Source organism: Apostichopus japonicus, chromosome 23, assembly GCF_037975245.1.
Source record: "Apostichopus japonicus isolate 1M-3 chromosome 23, ASM3797524v1, whole genome shotgun sequence".
NCBI lineage: Eukaryota > Metazoa > Echinodermata > Holothuroidea > Aspidochirotida > Stichopodidae > Apostichopus > Apostichopus japonicus.
In genome coordinates this window covers 10,461,823-10,477,662 of record NC_092583.1, presented here as the reverse complement: position 1 = coordinate 10,477,662, position 15,840 = coordinate 10,461,823, and the positions used below count along the sequence as shown (strand labels likewise).

Here is a 15,840-nt window from a genome sequence, read left to right as displayed (position 1 = left end):
CAAAACTGCTCCACATAATTTGATTACTAAATTATTTCCCTGCCATGTGTTATTGGGGGATATTTTGTAATGTAAATTGTGAAAAGCATTAATTCAATCACCATGGGAATTTGCAGTCTTACCTACAGTACTTAAACAGATTTGATCTTGGAAGGTGCACCAATAAGTGTGCGAAAGAATGACACATCCTTTGTCACAATTTTTTTTTTTTTTAAACACATATATACCTTTCCCATAATTTACCAGATGAGCATTATCCGATTCTTATTCCCTTTTTGCAAAACAATATTTCTACTTCCATCCATCACGGTAAATTCAAGATTGTAACAGCTTGATCAGTTTGTGTAGTGTATAGCAAATATGTAAGCGAGGTTTTTCGTGTACAGAATGCAAAGAAAAAATCCATCGTACCCCAACCTTATATGGAATGACCCACATCCTACAGTATCTTCAGTAGTACTGCCAGTGTGGATGTATATCATGTACGAGAAATGGTGTTGATGATTCATTACCAGAATATACAAATGAACCCCTTGAAGCAACCACACATGGCATGCCACATCGATTAGAAATGTTGCTTGGGAAGGCTTCGTGCAGCTTTGTCCATCTCAATAAGACAGTACTTAGTCATTCAGCAGACCTGCCAACCGGTGTTTTACAAAAATTTGGGAGATCTAGAGTTAGTAAGCTAGAAAGAAAGAAAAAAAAGGAGAATTGAACAAACAAGCTAAATTACAAAAATAAAAACAAGTTTTAATAGCGATATGAGAATGTTAGTTAGAAACATTTTGAGGTTTTTTAATAGAACAGCATAATGTACAATACTTTGTAAACAGTATAATGCTTACAAAACACAACAGCTTTTCTTAGACCACCTCCTCTGATTTATGCTCAGACTGTCAGACATTTAAGCATTTTGTTTCCATTTCTAAGCTTGCTATTTCTTTGTAGCATTTACATAGTTGTAGTCTTTTTTATTTATTTTTTATATCTGTTGATAAAAGTATAAAAAAATCTTGAATCTTACATAAGCATTTTAAATTCTTAAAGAAAGAATATATTTTCTCCACCTTCCTAACACAGATTAAAACATATGTTACAGGTTATCCACTTTCTGATCGCAATGAAAATATGTTATGCAAATGTGAGCAGGAACAATGATATTCCTTGAAGTTAATTGCTAGAGGATTATTTGATTGTTTAGTGTGACTTATATTATATTTAAAGGAACCTATACTGGGAGTAATTTAGTAAGATCAAAATGAAAAATTTTAGCAAAATTCTACACAAATTAAATAGATATAGCAGTTTTTTTTGCACAGATCACCATAGCAAAAGAAGTACTGTATGTTTGGAGAAGTCCATTAACTTCAAAACTGCTACAAAAAAGTAAACACTATTCCATAGTATGGCATACTGTTAGCAGAAGATCACTATCAATTCATATTCAACACTGATTGTTAAAGGTATGTACTGTATTGGCCCCAAATATGCTAGATATTCAAATATGGTCACCTTTGATCAAAATTCTTCCACTGTTTTTATTACAACCTTGGAGGAAATTGTCCTCACTGGGACATTCAGTCATCTTGTGTGCTTATTAAAATTGTCTGAGAACAATTTGGAGAGTAAAGACCTCCAGGAAAGTACTTTTTGCTATAATTTGGGGCCTATACTGACTACCTTTAAATACTGAAATATCCCCCTGAGTGAGGTGTATCATCAAGTAATAGTACGCAAATTGAAGCAGATTATGGTATGATGAAAGTTGGTGAATCATGTCTTTCACACTTCTATCATGAAGTGGATAGAGTGCATGTACTGTATTATAATCTGTAATCCCAAGCTATTTTTTTACCAATCTGAATGCAACTGTTCAGCATTTCCATTTTAGATTTGAAAACTGATTGTGTTTGACCAAGCATTATAAATCAATTAACGTTGCAGCAGCAACCTATATCACTGGATGATAGGCTGTATAATAATTTATAAGGTCAATGTGCTTTAAACTTGTGTTGAAATTATTTCTGTCAACATATCACAAAATCCAATAACCGTATATAATGGTATCGAAAGAAACAAAATTTAAACTTTGTTAAAGAAGAAATATGTAGAAAAGAGGAACTCAGAGCGAAAGGGCGGGCAAAGATACAAGCAGGTTTTTATTCGTAATACTTGAGAAAATGTAAACTGTATTAAGTCGTTCATCATATTAACTTCGCTCAGTGCTTACCTATCTGCTCAATCAATACCTTGGCACTCTTGTTCCATGCCTAGAGTGGTCATATTTTTTGGCACTATTAAAAAGTTTACTTTTCATTGCACATTCTCAATGGTGAAGTTTCATTAATGTAGCTCGTCATCCAACAACAGAGATAGAAGTAATCACTCCAAGTCTGCGGGGCACAAAATGAAGCTTAACATGGTATACCAGACATGGCAAACTGATAAGAATATAGTGTTTGCTGGTGTCCAAATTTATCAAGTTTGTTACACTCTTAGGATTTTTGGTTCCTTTCTGGAAGCAAAGGAACCCAATGCAGTCAGGTTGGCGTATGTCTGCGTGTTTGACACTTGGTTAGGATCCACAGTAACTCAACAATGGAGTGATGGATATTTGCTATACTTGCTATGTAGATGTATTATAGTGAGAAGGTGTGTCCTCTTGCTTTTGGCCTTGACCTTTTGAATATTAATGAGGTGATATGGGGTCAAACATAAAAATGTTTACATTGCAACAATTCTGCAACCTTAAGTCAGATTGTAGTCAAACTTGGTATACAGTTGTTGGTTAATAGCTGGTACATGTAGGCCATCTGGGCCCCTAAAAATTCTGTGCCCTCAAATGCACTTTAGGACACATTCTATGGGCACAAATTTGGTGGGCGCAATATTTATGGGACCATTTGGGCCCACCTTTTTTGGGGTTCACTTTTTTTTGGGGGGGGAACATATTTGAGCAACTTTGATTGGACCAAATATATTTGGGACCATTTAGTCTCAAAATTTTGTCGGGCCCAATTTTATGGGAGGGGCCAAAACTTTATAATTGCAAAAACTCCATAACCTTAACTTAGATTGTATCCAAACTTGGAATTGTTGGTAAATAGTTGGCACGAGTGGTATTATGATATTGGGTGATGATATACAATACTTTAATATTCCACTAAGCAATGAACCATAGTGCCCGTTGGCAAACAAAGAAAAAATTCATAGCAATTTAGGAAAAGGAGATGGTGGACATGGTGGAGTGAAAGGCTTTAAACCTGCAAGAAATTAGGAGCAGTAATTACAAGCAGAAACTGAATGTTGTAAGGACAATAAAGGTTTATTGAGTTTATAGCAAATAAGCATGACTACAGTCATCACACGCATAGCGAGAATTTGCCAAGGGAGGGGTGAACCTGTAGGCAAATTATCAGAGCCGTAGATTCGGCATTGGAAACTATCTAAGCGTAGTGCCACCATGGGTTGGCGCGAAGCGTACCAGAAAATTTTGGCCGAAAATGCCTCCCAGATTGCTTGAAATGGCACTTCCCAGGCCTTGCAAGTTGCATCTAAGCATTTTATATTTGAAATTACTAGCGATATCATTTAAACGTACAAAAAAATATGCTCAAGGGGGGGCGGTCGCCCCCTTCGACCCCCCCCCTTGGCTATGCGCCTGCTACAATGTGCCATGTAGAGTCTATCTGAGCAGCCGAGGACACCTGGAAGTTGCAATTACAAGCCACAGTGCAAATTCGTATTCAAGCTGTGGACAGCAACACTTAATGAATGTGCGTTCCCTAATAATGAAAACAGAAATTTCACTTTTAATTGAGAAACAAAAGATCAGGAAAGACTATACATGGGTCCATCTGTCAAAGTATCCTATCACAAGTCGACACTTTTTACAACAAACGGTTCCAAGTTTCTTCCTTTTTTTCTTTTCCATCGTAATGTGATTTCATCTTTGCAGTCGACTATCAATAAATATGGTCGGAGAGAAGACATTGCTCTGATAGTATAAAGTTCCACAGGCTGCATTAGTTGAGCTTCGAAACCTCCTGGCTAATCCATTTTCTTGTTCGGCAGCATTCCACCATTTTTGCACACATGCTCTAAATGGCAATTTTGAAAATGCACTGTAGTCTACAGATATGAGCAGGCTGTTTTCATGTTTATTATTGCCATATTGCTTTAATACTTCTATCTCCAGAAAGCCTGCCTGGATTGATAATTTACCGTTGACTTGATTGCAATTTAATCCTTTATCATTTTTCGTGGCAATCAAAGAAGATGCAAAGAAATGAGGACAGAGCAACCCACCAGAGTGAGAGATTAAACCACCGTTAAATTAAATCGCTCAGGTAATTTTGACTCGCGCAAGGAATTGGGGATCTTCAAGAAACAGATAGAAATATTTTGAGGGAATTTGTAGAGGTAGGGTATTGTCTTTCATATCTATAGTAGCAATGCACGAAATAGTAATAAAAAGGCATCTTGTATGTACGTATGTGTGTATGTATGTATGTATATTAGATCCTCCTGCAAGAGCAGGAACTCGCGAAGAAGCCATCATTGTCTTAACAAAGTCGCAAGCTGACCGAAGTCAGTCTCTTAGATTCATATTTAATGTCCATGATTATGAATTGTTAATTGTCAACAACTCTGTAACTGGATGATATACATTAATCTGGGAGTGACTCCGACCGGGGACCTTATGATTGAAAGGCACCGGCGTTAACCACTGAGCTAACACTGAGCCATCATTTTGTAACTAGCATCTTGTAAACTAGTATGAAGAAAAAGCGAAAGAAAACGTAGAATAATAATAATAATTTACAAGTTATACGTCTTTGTTGTAGTCTGGCATGTACAGTAGATGAAATGGAAACGCATGAATCATATATAGTCTTTAGTTCCATTCTGGGGTTACACACTAGAATGCTGTTTTGAAATATACATTCCAGTATGATACAGACACCTATTGGCAAGTTGAAATGGCTCTCTAGAGCTGCTATTACAGGAGTTTGTTTTGTGTCGATTCTATCACATACATTATAGATTTTCATATAAGGTTGTATGTGACTAGCAGTATGTGAAGAGCTACTGTAGAAAAGTAATAAGAGTCAGGCTGATTCCACGTAACTGGAGGATGAGATAATGCTGAGGCAACCAGAGATTTTGTACCTTGTTGGGGCATGTATGGGTAAGCTTGGAACTGGTCTTTAAAGTTAATACCAATGGAATTAAAAGAGATCATCTTTTAGGTGTAAAGATGGAATTGGTGGTTATAAACTCACTGAGGGCAAATTAATCACTGCTGTATACATGGAGCAGTGTAAACAATAAATTTCATTGCAGGATTTAAAGAGAAAGGGGAGGAAGAACTCAAAATTACAGTTCTAAGTATTTTGCTAGTTGGTATATTAAAAGTAAGAATAAAATCTTGAGGCTATTGCTTAAAGATCTGCTTTATTGGCTCCAAATATAGCATGCTATAGCTAGGACAGTTTTGTGATTACCTAATCGACCTGTCACTGGTCGTAAATCCACCTCAAGCTCTAAGATTAGCCTGCATAGCTTCTTAACACCATTAGGCTCTTTGTGTAAACACTGTGTGGAAATATGTTCATGTCTACAGTGTAGTTTTATCATACAGCATTCACACAAAGACCCTCATACAAGAAAAAATATGTGGCAAGTCTTGCAGACCAGGCGCGTAGCCAGGAATTTGCCAAGGGAGGGGCGAAACTGTACATTCGGCATTGAAAACTAAGCGTAGCGCCACCATGGTTGGCGCGAAGCGTACAAGAAAATTTTGGCTTAGAATGCCTCCCAGATCGCTGGAAATGGCACTTCCCAGGCCTTGTAAGTTGCATCTTAGCATTTTCTCAATTGAAAATACTAGCGATATCATAAAAACATTAAAAAAAAAAAAAAAAATTATGCTCAAGGGGGGGGGGGCGGCTGCCCCCTTCGCCCCCCCCTTGGCTACGCGCCTGTTGCAGACTAACTAGTAAAAAGAGGTCATTTTACGACCAAGGCAGGTCGATTACAAAATCTCAAGAAACTTTTCCATGATAGCGTGCTATCATAATTGGGGTCTATACAGCAGACTATTTACTTACTGAATGATTGTGTTATGTAGTGTAGTTTCTTTTCATTTTTCTATTTAAGTGAAACTTGATGTGTCAGGCTATAGGGAATTTCTTTGTTATGAGATGATTATAGTTTCAAGTAGTTGCCAGAACTTTATCAATACCTATGGAAACACTGCCTTTAAAAAATTCACTCCAAGGTCAATCGGGGTCACCTATGCAGAAGACGCTGTCATATCGGTCCTAACAGAGCCACTGAGATGGCTCCGCCCCTTCCCCCTTCCCCATCTGTCTCCCCCTCCGCCTGGCCCCTCCACCTCCCCCCGAAGGGCATTATCTATACTGTTTACAGATCTCTAAAGACTTTGTAAAGTGCTGTAACATCTGAACATATGTGCTATTTGTAAATATATGTTTCAAAAGAACTCATCATGAATAATTACGAGAATAATAACAGCGCCCTCTTTTGATTAAGGGCATGGCTAGAGATGCCCATAGATGGCTGCATACAGTAAGTCCTGTCTCATGTGCCTACATCCATAAATTTTATTGTCTACAGTACTGTTTATACGCAAATATGTTCAAACTGTTGGGAGTACAATAGTCTCCTACTGGTAACATCTATGGACTTACTGACGTCTTCCATTTACATGAAAGTGAACAGATGGGTAAAATGCACTCGTGCAACAGATTGTTTTGAACAGACAGGTTTCTCTGCTCTCTTACCATTGAAAAAAGTGCTACCAAAAAGTATAACCCATGGTTCTATTTCATAGAGTGGAATAGAGCGGATTTTGCATGCAATCAACAAGCAATTGACCAATCAAATGACCAGAATACAATTAGGTGTTGTATAATAAGCACTACCGCACCACTTCAAGTTTGAAAATTTCCTAGGCTGTCCGGCTGTATAGAATTCATATCTCGATCCATCTGCTACCTCTTCTGATTTACAATGTTCTGAATGACCAATAAAGAATGAGGACAGAAAGTTTAGAATAGATCCATTGATGATCTTTCTTCTCAGATAGTTTCCTAGTACAAAATTTAGATTTACCAATAGATGACTGCACTGAAGTATGTCCTTGCAGTATTACATGGCCTGTTATACAAATAAGCTCCCCTCATCTCCCCCACCCCCCAACCCCCAATTCAGTACTGTAACTGCTCAAAATACAAACTTTTGTTGCGCTATATAAACTTGAGAAGTCGATCCCACTGAAAACTTCTGGACATTAGACCAGGGAGCTTCCCTAACAAGGAGCTGCCAGGAAGCTGCTACTCTAACAAGGAGCTGCTACTCTAACGTTAGAGTAGCAGCTCTCTGATTAGACTCTAACTTTTCCTTCCACATTAAATCAGTGATTTTAAAGCCTATTATACAGTAATGTATGCTTTGTCTGCATGAGTATATGGAAATAATTTGGCAAGTCACCTCTAGCTATGAAAGTTTAATTAATTATTAGATTCCAATTATATATACCTGTACGATGAGGAATATTATCACCACCTGCGACTGTACCTCTCTTAGACACTTTCAGCAGATTTGCAATCTAAATTAACTCTACTCTGAATCATCAATTAATAATGAGAAAAGAAAACTTGTAATTTTATATTTTTCTTCTTATATCTGCCTGTGTAGTACAGTATCAATGCAATTGAATCTCTATAAGTAATCATTTAATACAAAAACTCAATAATGGAGAGTGAACTGCTCAATGTGTAACATATATAATGTACATTATTGTAGTATTATTAGTATACCAAGCTGTCTTGCCAAAGGAGTTTAATTAATACTTATATAAAGCGAGAACGTGATTATGAAACTTCGCTGAATTCCGCATTCCTCTTGAGATCGTGTTTCAAAGTCGATAACAGTTCTTAATGATGAATAGAGATGAGATATATTCTCATCGTTTCTCATCTGTTGTCGTCGACTCTGCACCCTTCATCAACAGCCCATGGTCATGATATTGTCCTTCACCCTCAAGATGAAGGCATAATGAACAGTTGATTATATCTTTGACCGTAGGGAAAGCGTGCTGGCAGATGGTGTAGTCATAGATACAGCGTTTAATGAAACGATTGAACCGTAGAAACCATATGGCTGTTATAAGCTGCATGGGATCATCATTTAAAAATTACCATGTAGGCTAACAGTTATAAATATATATTTAGCATCATGGTTGGATACTGTATACCCTCTGGTATGCTGTTCAGCTACTTACTACTATATATTGATTCAAGGAGGGCTGAGTGTGTCGTGCAATAGACTACAGTATAATTGAGAAGGAGCATCATTTATAACATTTTATCAATTCAAGTGTATGTAACCTCCAAACTCATTCTGAGTCAGCATCCTTGCCCTCTTTCCCCTCTGTCCTGCCCTGCCCCCTGGGCCTTTCCCATCTTCCCTTCCCCTCTATTGCCTTCCTAATGATTCCTTATTGGTTTCCAAATTCAGCTAATCAATTTTACTGCCAAGTTAAGTTCCAAGGGGAATTTCCCATGCTTTCATCCTGTTGGTTATAATGTGTTGCTAGAGGTATCTAGTATTACTTCCCCCAATGTTATAATCAGGTAGGCCAATTTTAAGTGCATTTCAACTCAATCACAAGGCGTAAGTTATTTATTTTAACTTTCACCATAAAAATAACACTTCCTTCTCCCATGTTGTATGTTACATCTTTCCAACACAAACCAGTACAGTAATTTCTTATAGTTCAGTACAGAAGATTATTTCTACATGAATGATGCTGGTATGTGAGTGTCATATTGCATTAGAATATATGGATCTATATATGGATATATATATGGATATATATTGATACATATATAAACATATATATATATATATATATATATATACAGTATATATATATATATATATATATATATATATATATATATATACAGTATATATATATATATACTGTATATACATATATATATATATGTACGCATGATGAAATGTTCACGTGTTGGATAGAAATAATAGTAGAAAAGATAAGGACAACATGTAATGCCTTTAAATCCAACAAAATATTTAGAATAGAATAGAATAACTAAACGCTACACAAATTTTCGGACGCCCTGGTCCTTCGTCAGGCATAAAAGGAGTGATTGAAATCACGATGGTCTACCGTAAGCCCCAGACTGCTCAAAGTTCTTAAACCCGGAAAGAACAGCCATATCCCTATTGAGACCATGACAGTGTGAACGTACTTTAAGGATCAATTCGACTTCCTTCAAGTTTCTTTTATTATGGTCAGACAAATTACCTAGGATTATGGCAAACTGAAGACAGTCGATATTGTGTTGTGGTCTCAATAGGGATATGGCTTTTCTTTCCGGGATGAGTCGTGTAGTGGAATTTTTCTGGTGTGTTGTTCTTTATTTACTATATATCTGTCATACCACTTGCTACACATTCATCATATATATATATATATATATATATATATATATATATATATATATATATATATATATATAGTAGACCTGTAGTGAGTCTGTACTCATATTAATATTCTAGCATAGTTGCCTGTACCTGCACTTGTCCTCATGCAAGGATTTGTACATGTACTGGTACTAAGGAAATTTAACAGTGTATTTTAGACACTAGTGCAAAATTAAAGGCATTGAAGACAAACCGCGTGCCGCCCTCTGAAAAAAAGGTAACTTTCCGTTGCTTGCAAGTGAAGTTTCTTCTTGTCACTACAAAATGCAGACAGTAATGAAACTTTATACCTTGTTACCTTTTATCTGGACCTGAGATCAGGGAGTTCCATAACAACTCCCTGCTGAGATGTCCATCGCTGCTAATAATGTACACTGTGCTGTGGGTATTGACCGTAGCTTGCATGTATTGACTGTACACTAGAGTCTCATTACCGACGGTAGCAAGCTGTGTGTGTACTTTCTGGGATTGATGGTGGTGTCTAACACATCTGTTACACCTCATTTGAAACTAGGTCAGATTACCGGCATCAGACGTTTCTTTGTGTGCGAGTCATCACTCCCTTTAAAGTACTCGAACTTGGTGGGCTGAGGACCTTGTATTCCTACTCATACCAAGGGGAATTTTACTCATACTCATGCTGTTGCACTCATGCTACAATTCTACCATTCTGTGATAAATTGTCATTGCTAGTTCGAAGTGCACTTCCTCCATCATAATATGTTGATCCTAGCAGGATCGAAACTGCAGGCCCCCTTACTTTTACACATTCTCTTACACAGGCTCTTTAGTGGATTTAAGCAGTTTGCTGCTTAAACACTTTTGTTTTATTTTGATCATAATATGTTCGTAAAAAGTGCCACCTTACCTGTGCAAATATTTAATGTCCATTTCCAGAGCTTCCAGTCTGTTTTTACTTGTCAAAGAGAACTATATTTGCTGAGTAATTTAGTTAATTTAGTGCTATTGATTAAATCTCTTCTTTTGTTTACACTGCAGCCATTGACATATTTTACTGCTAACTGTAGACGTGTGTGTTTTAACACTAATGCTGCCTGGTCTTTTACGTCAGTGCTGCTTGTGATAAGGTACAAAAGATTGTAACTCAATGACAGATTTGATTAACTTTCACCAATTTTGTTTTGTTTTTTGGCGTACTGTCCTCAGGTCTCAAAATTTGGACAATTTGCTTGCTGAATATATGGCAGTGGATTTTGCTGTTTGGGAGTAGAAAAAAAATAGGTAGTGGCAATATTCTCCCAGCAGAGATTATAAGAAATTAAACATTCTTGGTTACTAGTTGTTCTACAATCCTCAGTAAAATAATCGGCATAATTTCCATAACAATGATCATGATGTTCATATAAGCCCTGTTTTACTGCTTATTATCAGCAAATATTATCAGACTGCCCTCAATTTTGCTTGCACATGCAGTTACTGATGTGTGTTGTACTGTTTTACTTCTTCTTTTTTTGTGGGAGGGGGAGGGGGGGGGGAAGGTTGGGTGTGACAAACTGTTTAATAACTGAAACTTGTTGCTGTTTCGGTTGATCTGTGTAAAAACAAAGTTAATAAGTAAAGAGTTTATTTCAGTATTTGTTGCATATGTCGCATATTTGGCAATACACTTGTTTAACTCGCGTGCAAAGCGATCTGGCCACAGTGTGTGATCTGTCAATTGCTTCTGTTACTGTTCTGGTTCTGCTTATTTAGTTTTACTCTCGTGGTTGTTCATTAATAGTCTAATAGCTTGTTTATTGCTGGTTTCTGTTTATATTCACTACTGTTTTTATGTTAACTTTCGACGGGAAATCATTTTCCGTTTTTGTTTTCTGAAATGGACAATAAAGTTTTTTTATCTATCTATCATATTTAGCAGAGCTCCGTTGGCGTTTTATATGGTTTACAGAGTAATTAGAGATCAGGAAACGGGTTCTTGCTCGTACTCATTGCTTTTCAAAACTGACCCTTTTCAAAGACAGGATATCCCATGCTTCTTTTAAAGTATAATAAATTATATGAAATTTGAAACTAAAATTAATGTGTTGTTGACTGTAATAACGGATGTTTAAATATGTCAAAACTGCATTTTTTAACTGAATTCACTGAAAGAATGAAAGTGCTATGAATGCATATTTGATGAGACCTGCATGTGGAGTGATTTATAGCTTGATGAAACAATTATGAACAGAATAGATTTGCAGTAAAAATATCATGTCCTGAATTCAAATTTAATATTGAACAGACTGCAGTCATATTGTTGACATTGTGGAGGTGCAAGCTGTCTGTTTCAATTTTGCAAATGAATTGTTCCATCATGATTTTAATGCTTATACATTATAGTATGTTCCATATGTATTTTCAATCCTCCTGCAAGCAGGAACTCGCGAAGAAGCCTCGATGGCTTATCAAAGCCACAAGCTGACCGAAGTCAGTCTCTTAGATTCATATTTAACGTCCATGATTATGAATTGTCAATTGTCAACAACTCTGTAACTGGACGACATACATTAATCTTGGAGTGACTCGAACCGGGGACCTTATGATTGAAAGGCACCGGCATTGACCACTGAGCTAACACTCCTTAAATTCCATATGACAGCCAGTTAGAACAATTTCCTAAATACTAATACTACTTTATGCTGTTCTCTCACATCATGCTTCAGAGCACTCATATTGACAGTATGAACAATTTCAAAACCTTTATCTGATCGAAACATTAATAGTGCTCACACTGTCAGTACGAGTGCCTTGAAACAGCCAGGACATGACAGTACAGTATGGAAAACATTGTCCCAACTGGGTGTCCATTACTACCATTCTGTTAATATTTCCAAGAAAGATTACCGTGCATTATAAAACTACATCATATACATAATTAAAGTATGTCCTGTTTGTGCTGTTTTTAAGTGTTGTTAATGTCAAAAGTCACCTTGGAAGAAGAATTATATACTTTATTATTCTCTATTGCACTATAGCTGTCATGAATTTAGTTCAGATTTTACTAAATTACAAATACAACAAAACAGTGGATAACGTTTGTATTTCTGTGGCTGACATTCCCAGTGCATTGCATGTGATAAATCAATTTTTCTCTCCTGTTGTGTGAATAGAAGATTTTATGACCAACAGGATGTGTTTACCAATCAAAATTTATGATAAACATTTATCCTGAACGTTGAGTTTTTTGGCATAGAGCATTTAATTGCCCGCAGGCTAGAATGATTGAATTTATAAAGAAATTGTATGCTTTCGATATTGTCCTATCAATAAGGGAGTTGTATGTTTACGTACATGTGTTTGAAGGACGACGTTTCAAAGAAAGAAAATACACCATTCATGTTGGATTTTAATTCTGTGGGGTTAAATTTTTTTTCTTTCAGATTTAAAGCGCAAAGCTGTCCAGAGTTGAACAACCGAGACAGGAAGCCAAAGTGCTGTGTTACTTTCCGGTTGGATCAGATTTGGTCTACATGTTACAGAGAGACATCTGTCATTTATCAGGGAGGCGCTGAGAGGAAGATTAATTCGGGTGTCTCAGCTAAGATGAGACAATTTAGAAAGAAACTGTCTCTAAAAAATCTCAAGAGATGTGAGTTTTTATATGTGAAAATGAGACATGACTATATCTCTTTTATAAATTTTGGTATTTGTCCTCTCTGGTAGGTCCTGCTCAAATATCTCATGTCTTAATTGATGTTTTATTCTTCATTTAAAGCTTTTTTTTCTTGGTTTTTTCTTTGTTTGTAGCTATCTCACTCTCCAGCCTTTTAAATATGATAAGCTAAAGCCCTGATTCTTTGTTTAAACTTGTACTGTAAAGTTAAACAATCATTTAAAGGTATTCAGTATAGGCCCCAAATTATGCATGCTATAATTGCTACAAGTTTTCAAATGAAAAAAGTAATTTCCTGGAGGTCATCATTCTCAATGTTCTCAGACATTTTTAAGGAACACACAAGATGACTGAATGTCCCAGTGAGGAAAATTTCCTCGAAGATTCAGTTTCAGAATTTTGACCAAAGGTGACCATGTTTGAATATCTAGCATAGTTGGGGCCAATACAGGATGCCTTTAATGTTGTTTTCATAGAGTGGCCACCACAGGTACTCCAACTTATCACTTTGTTAAACTTTTTGGCATCTTGCCTTCACATGATGAAGGCATGGTTCAGATGCAGTTACGGCATCCATCACACACAACTATGAGGCCTAGCTTTTCTGGGGAATATTTCAAAACTGCATAATTTCCTACCACACCAAGAGATGGCACATTATTATATGAGGATATGCTGAAAATGTTCAACATTCAACATAAAAAGTAAACTTAGGCAGTATTCTATAAGCCAACAAAATGTATTTAAAGCTCGAGAACCACTCAGCAGCCATGCCCAGTGGATATGACAGAATGGGTTTTATCTTCGATGAAATGTGTTCTTTGTTATGAGAGTCTTCTACTGCTATTGGTTTATGGCAGGAAGGTTTCACTTAAATTCCAGTGAGATTAGAAACAATTGAGTTTATTGTTTGGAGATGATACGAGGAACTTTGCAGATCTATATGGATATGGACACAAATAAAAGATTGCTATTATTAGATGAAGTTCTGGCTTTAAACTGGAACAGGAAGTTCAAACAACCTGTTCTTTTGTTTTGTTATAATATGAAATACTTCCTTCCTGCCTAGCCTGCCTTGGGGATTTCAAAACCTCTTCCCTGGTTGATAAATTGAACAGGCTTGAGGAAAGTTGAGAGATACTTCTACTTTTAAAGAAACCAAACAAATAAAACTGTCATGGAAAGGTTACTGTTTAATCTCCTCTGCTTTGACATTTGTTTACATCAGAATGTAAACAGTAGTATACCCAGTGAGAACATTTGTGTTTACTAGTACTGGTCTCTCATGTTATGTGTTTCATATTTCCATATGTTTGAAAAGTTATACAACATAAATTTTGAACTGACCAGACAGTGATACTAACCATGCTGATAAAAAGATGTAAACACAGCATTCTTTGAAACTGCATTTGGAAGAAACAAGTTTTGGTGAAAGGGTAGGTTTGTCTTTTTGCATAATAGCCTAGGATGGGTAATTCTCAAGTGAATTCACAATGGGATCCTTTGAATGGCCATGGTGTGATACAAGATAAATGCTATTGATATCTGGAGAATTATAAAGCAAATGCATGTAGAGGGGTGGGGGGGGGGGGGTGTTTGAAGACAGAAATTGGAAGGGAGGTGTCCATAATTTGAATAGTCATTTGAAGGAAACTTCTATGGTTCCATGGTAATATAGTAACACAACAATTGTTATTCAAATAGATACACACCCAAAACCTGGAAATATGTTTTAAGAGTAAATTGTACTTTTGGTTACTTGTCTTGGTAATACAAGAACCTGTTAGTTGTTTACTGAGGTCAAAGACAAGGGCAGAACCAGGGGGGAGGGGGAAGGGTGTTGGAGGGGCAACCCCTCCTTACGTCAAAGGAGAAAACGGTAACACAAAAATGTTATAAAAAATTATAAAGTGAACCAGATCTGAATTACACAAAATGCCTGACATTTCTGGTATATGGGGTACAGTGAGGTATGTCATGACCTCAGTTCAACAGCAACTGAATCATTTCTGGCATATCGACTGCAAGAAATGAGTTTTATTTAATTCTTCACGTTTACAGATATCCATGTTAATGAAGGAAACAAACTCATTTAACAATGTTAATCCATTGATTGTTGTGAAGCTTTAATATATAGTGGCGACACCATCATACTGATTGCGTGCGTTGCTATGCGACTCTCTTCATTTGCATCCCAGGGTCACCAGGTGACCTTTAACATCTTCATTTTCGAACTTCATCAAACTGATGTATTCAGATTTTTCAAAATGTAAGGGATAGCAGCTCTTTTCTTCTCAACTCTTGGGGCACTAATTTTGTGTCTTCAAATTTGTCTGATATTACGGGAGCTTCCGGGGCTTTGCCCCTCGGGGCCCCCTAATTGGGGCTCTGCCCCTGTACCCTGCCAGGGGCCCTGCCAGGGGCCCGTGAAACTTGTGATTCACATTCTTTGTGCATCATCGGTGCACTTTGTTCACTCCACCCTAACATAAATGAATGCTATCTCTAAACCTGATGAAGATTGGTTTCAATGCATTAGTAGTTAATTCCTACAAAGGCCTCTATTCATATTTTGGTTTTTTTTTCTCTTCCCTTTCTCCTTTACAGCATTCAGTCGAGAAAATGCGTTGGGAGATGAAGGTCATGGAGTAAGTTTCTTCGTAATCACAGCGACCTGG

General features: G+C 36.7%; 1 protein-coding gene across 1 annotated transcript in view; it reads left to right on the top strand.

Annotated features, from left to right (window-relative positions):
• Nucleotides 1-15,840, top strand: part of LOC139964631 (cyclin-dependent kinase 14-like) — an 84,932-nt gene that overhangs the window by 28,826 nt on the left and 40,266 nt on the right. The window contains exons 3-4 of the mRNA XM_071966390.1: nt 12,930-13,138; nt 15,770-15,810. Of these exons, the coding sequence (XP_071822491.1) occupies nt 13,093-13,138; nt 15,770-15,810 (87 nt within the window). The 5' untranslated portion in view covers nt 12,930-13,092. The remainder of the gene's footprint in view (nt 1-12,929; nt 13,139-15,769; nt 15,811-15,840) is intronic.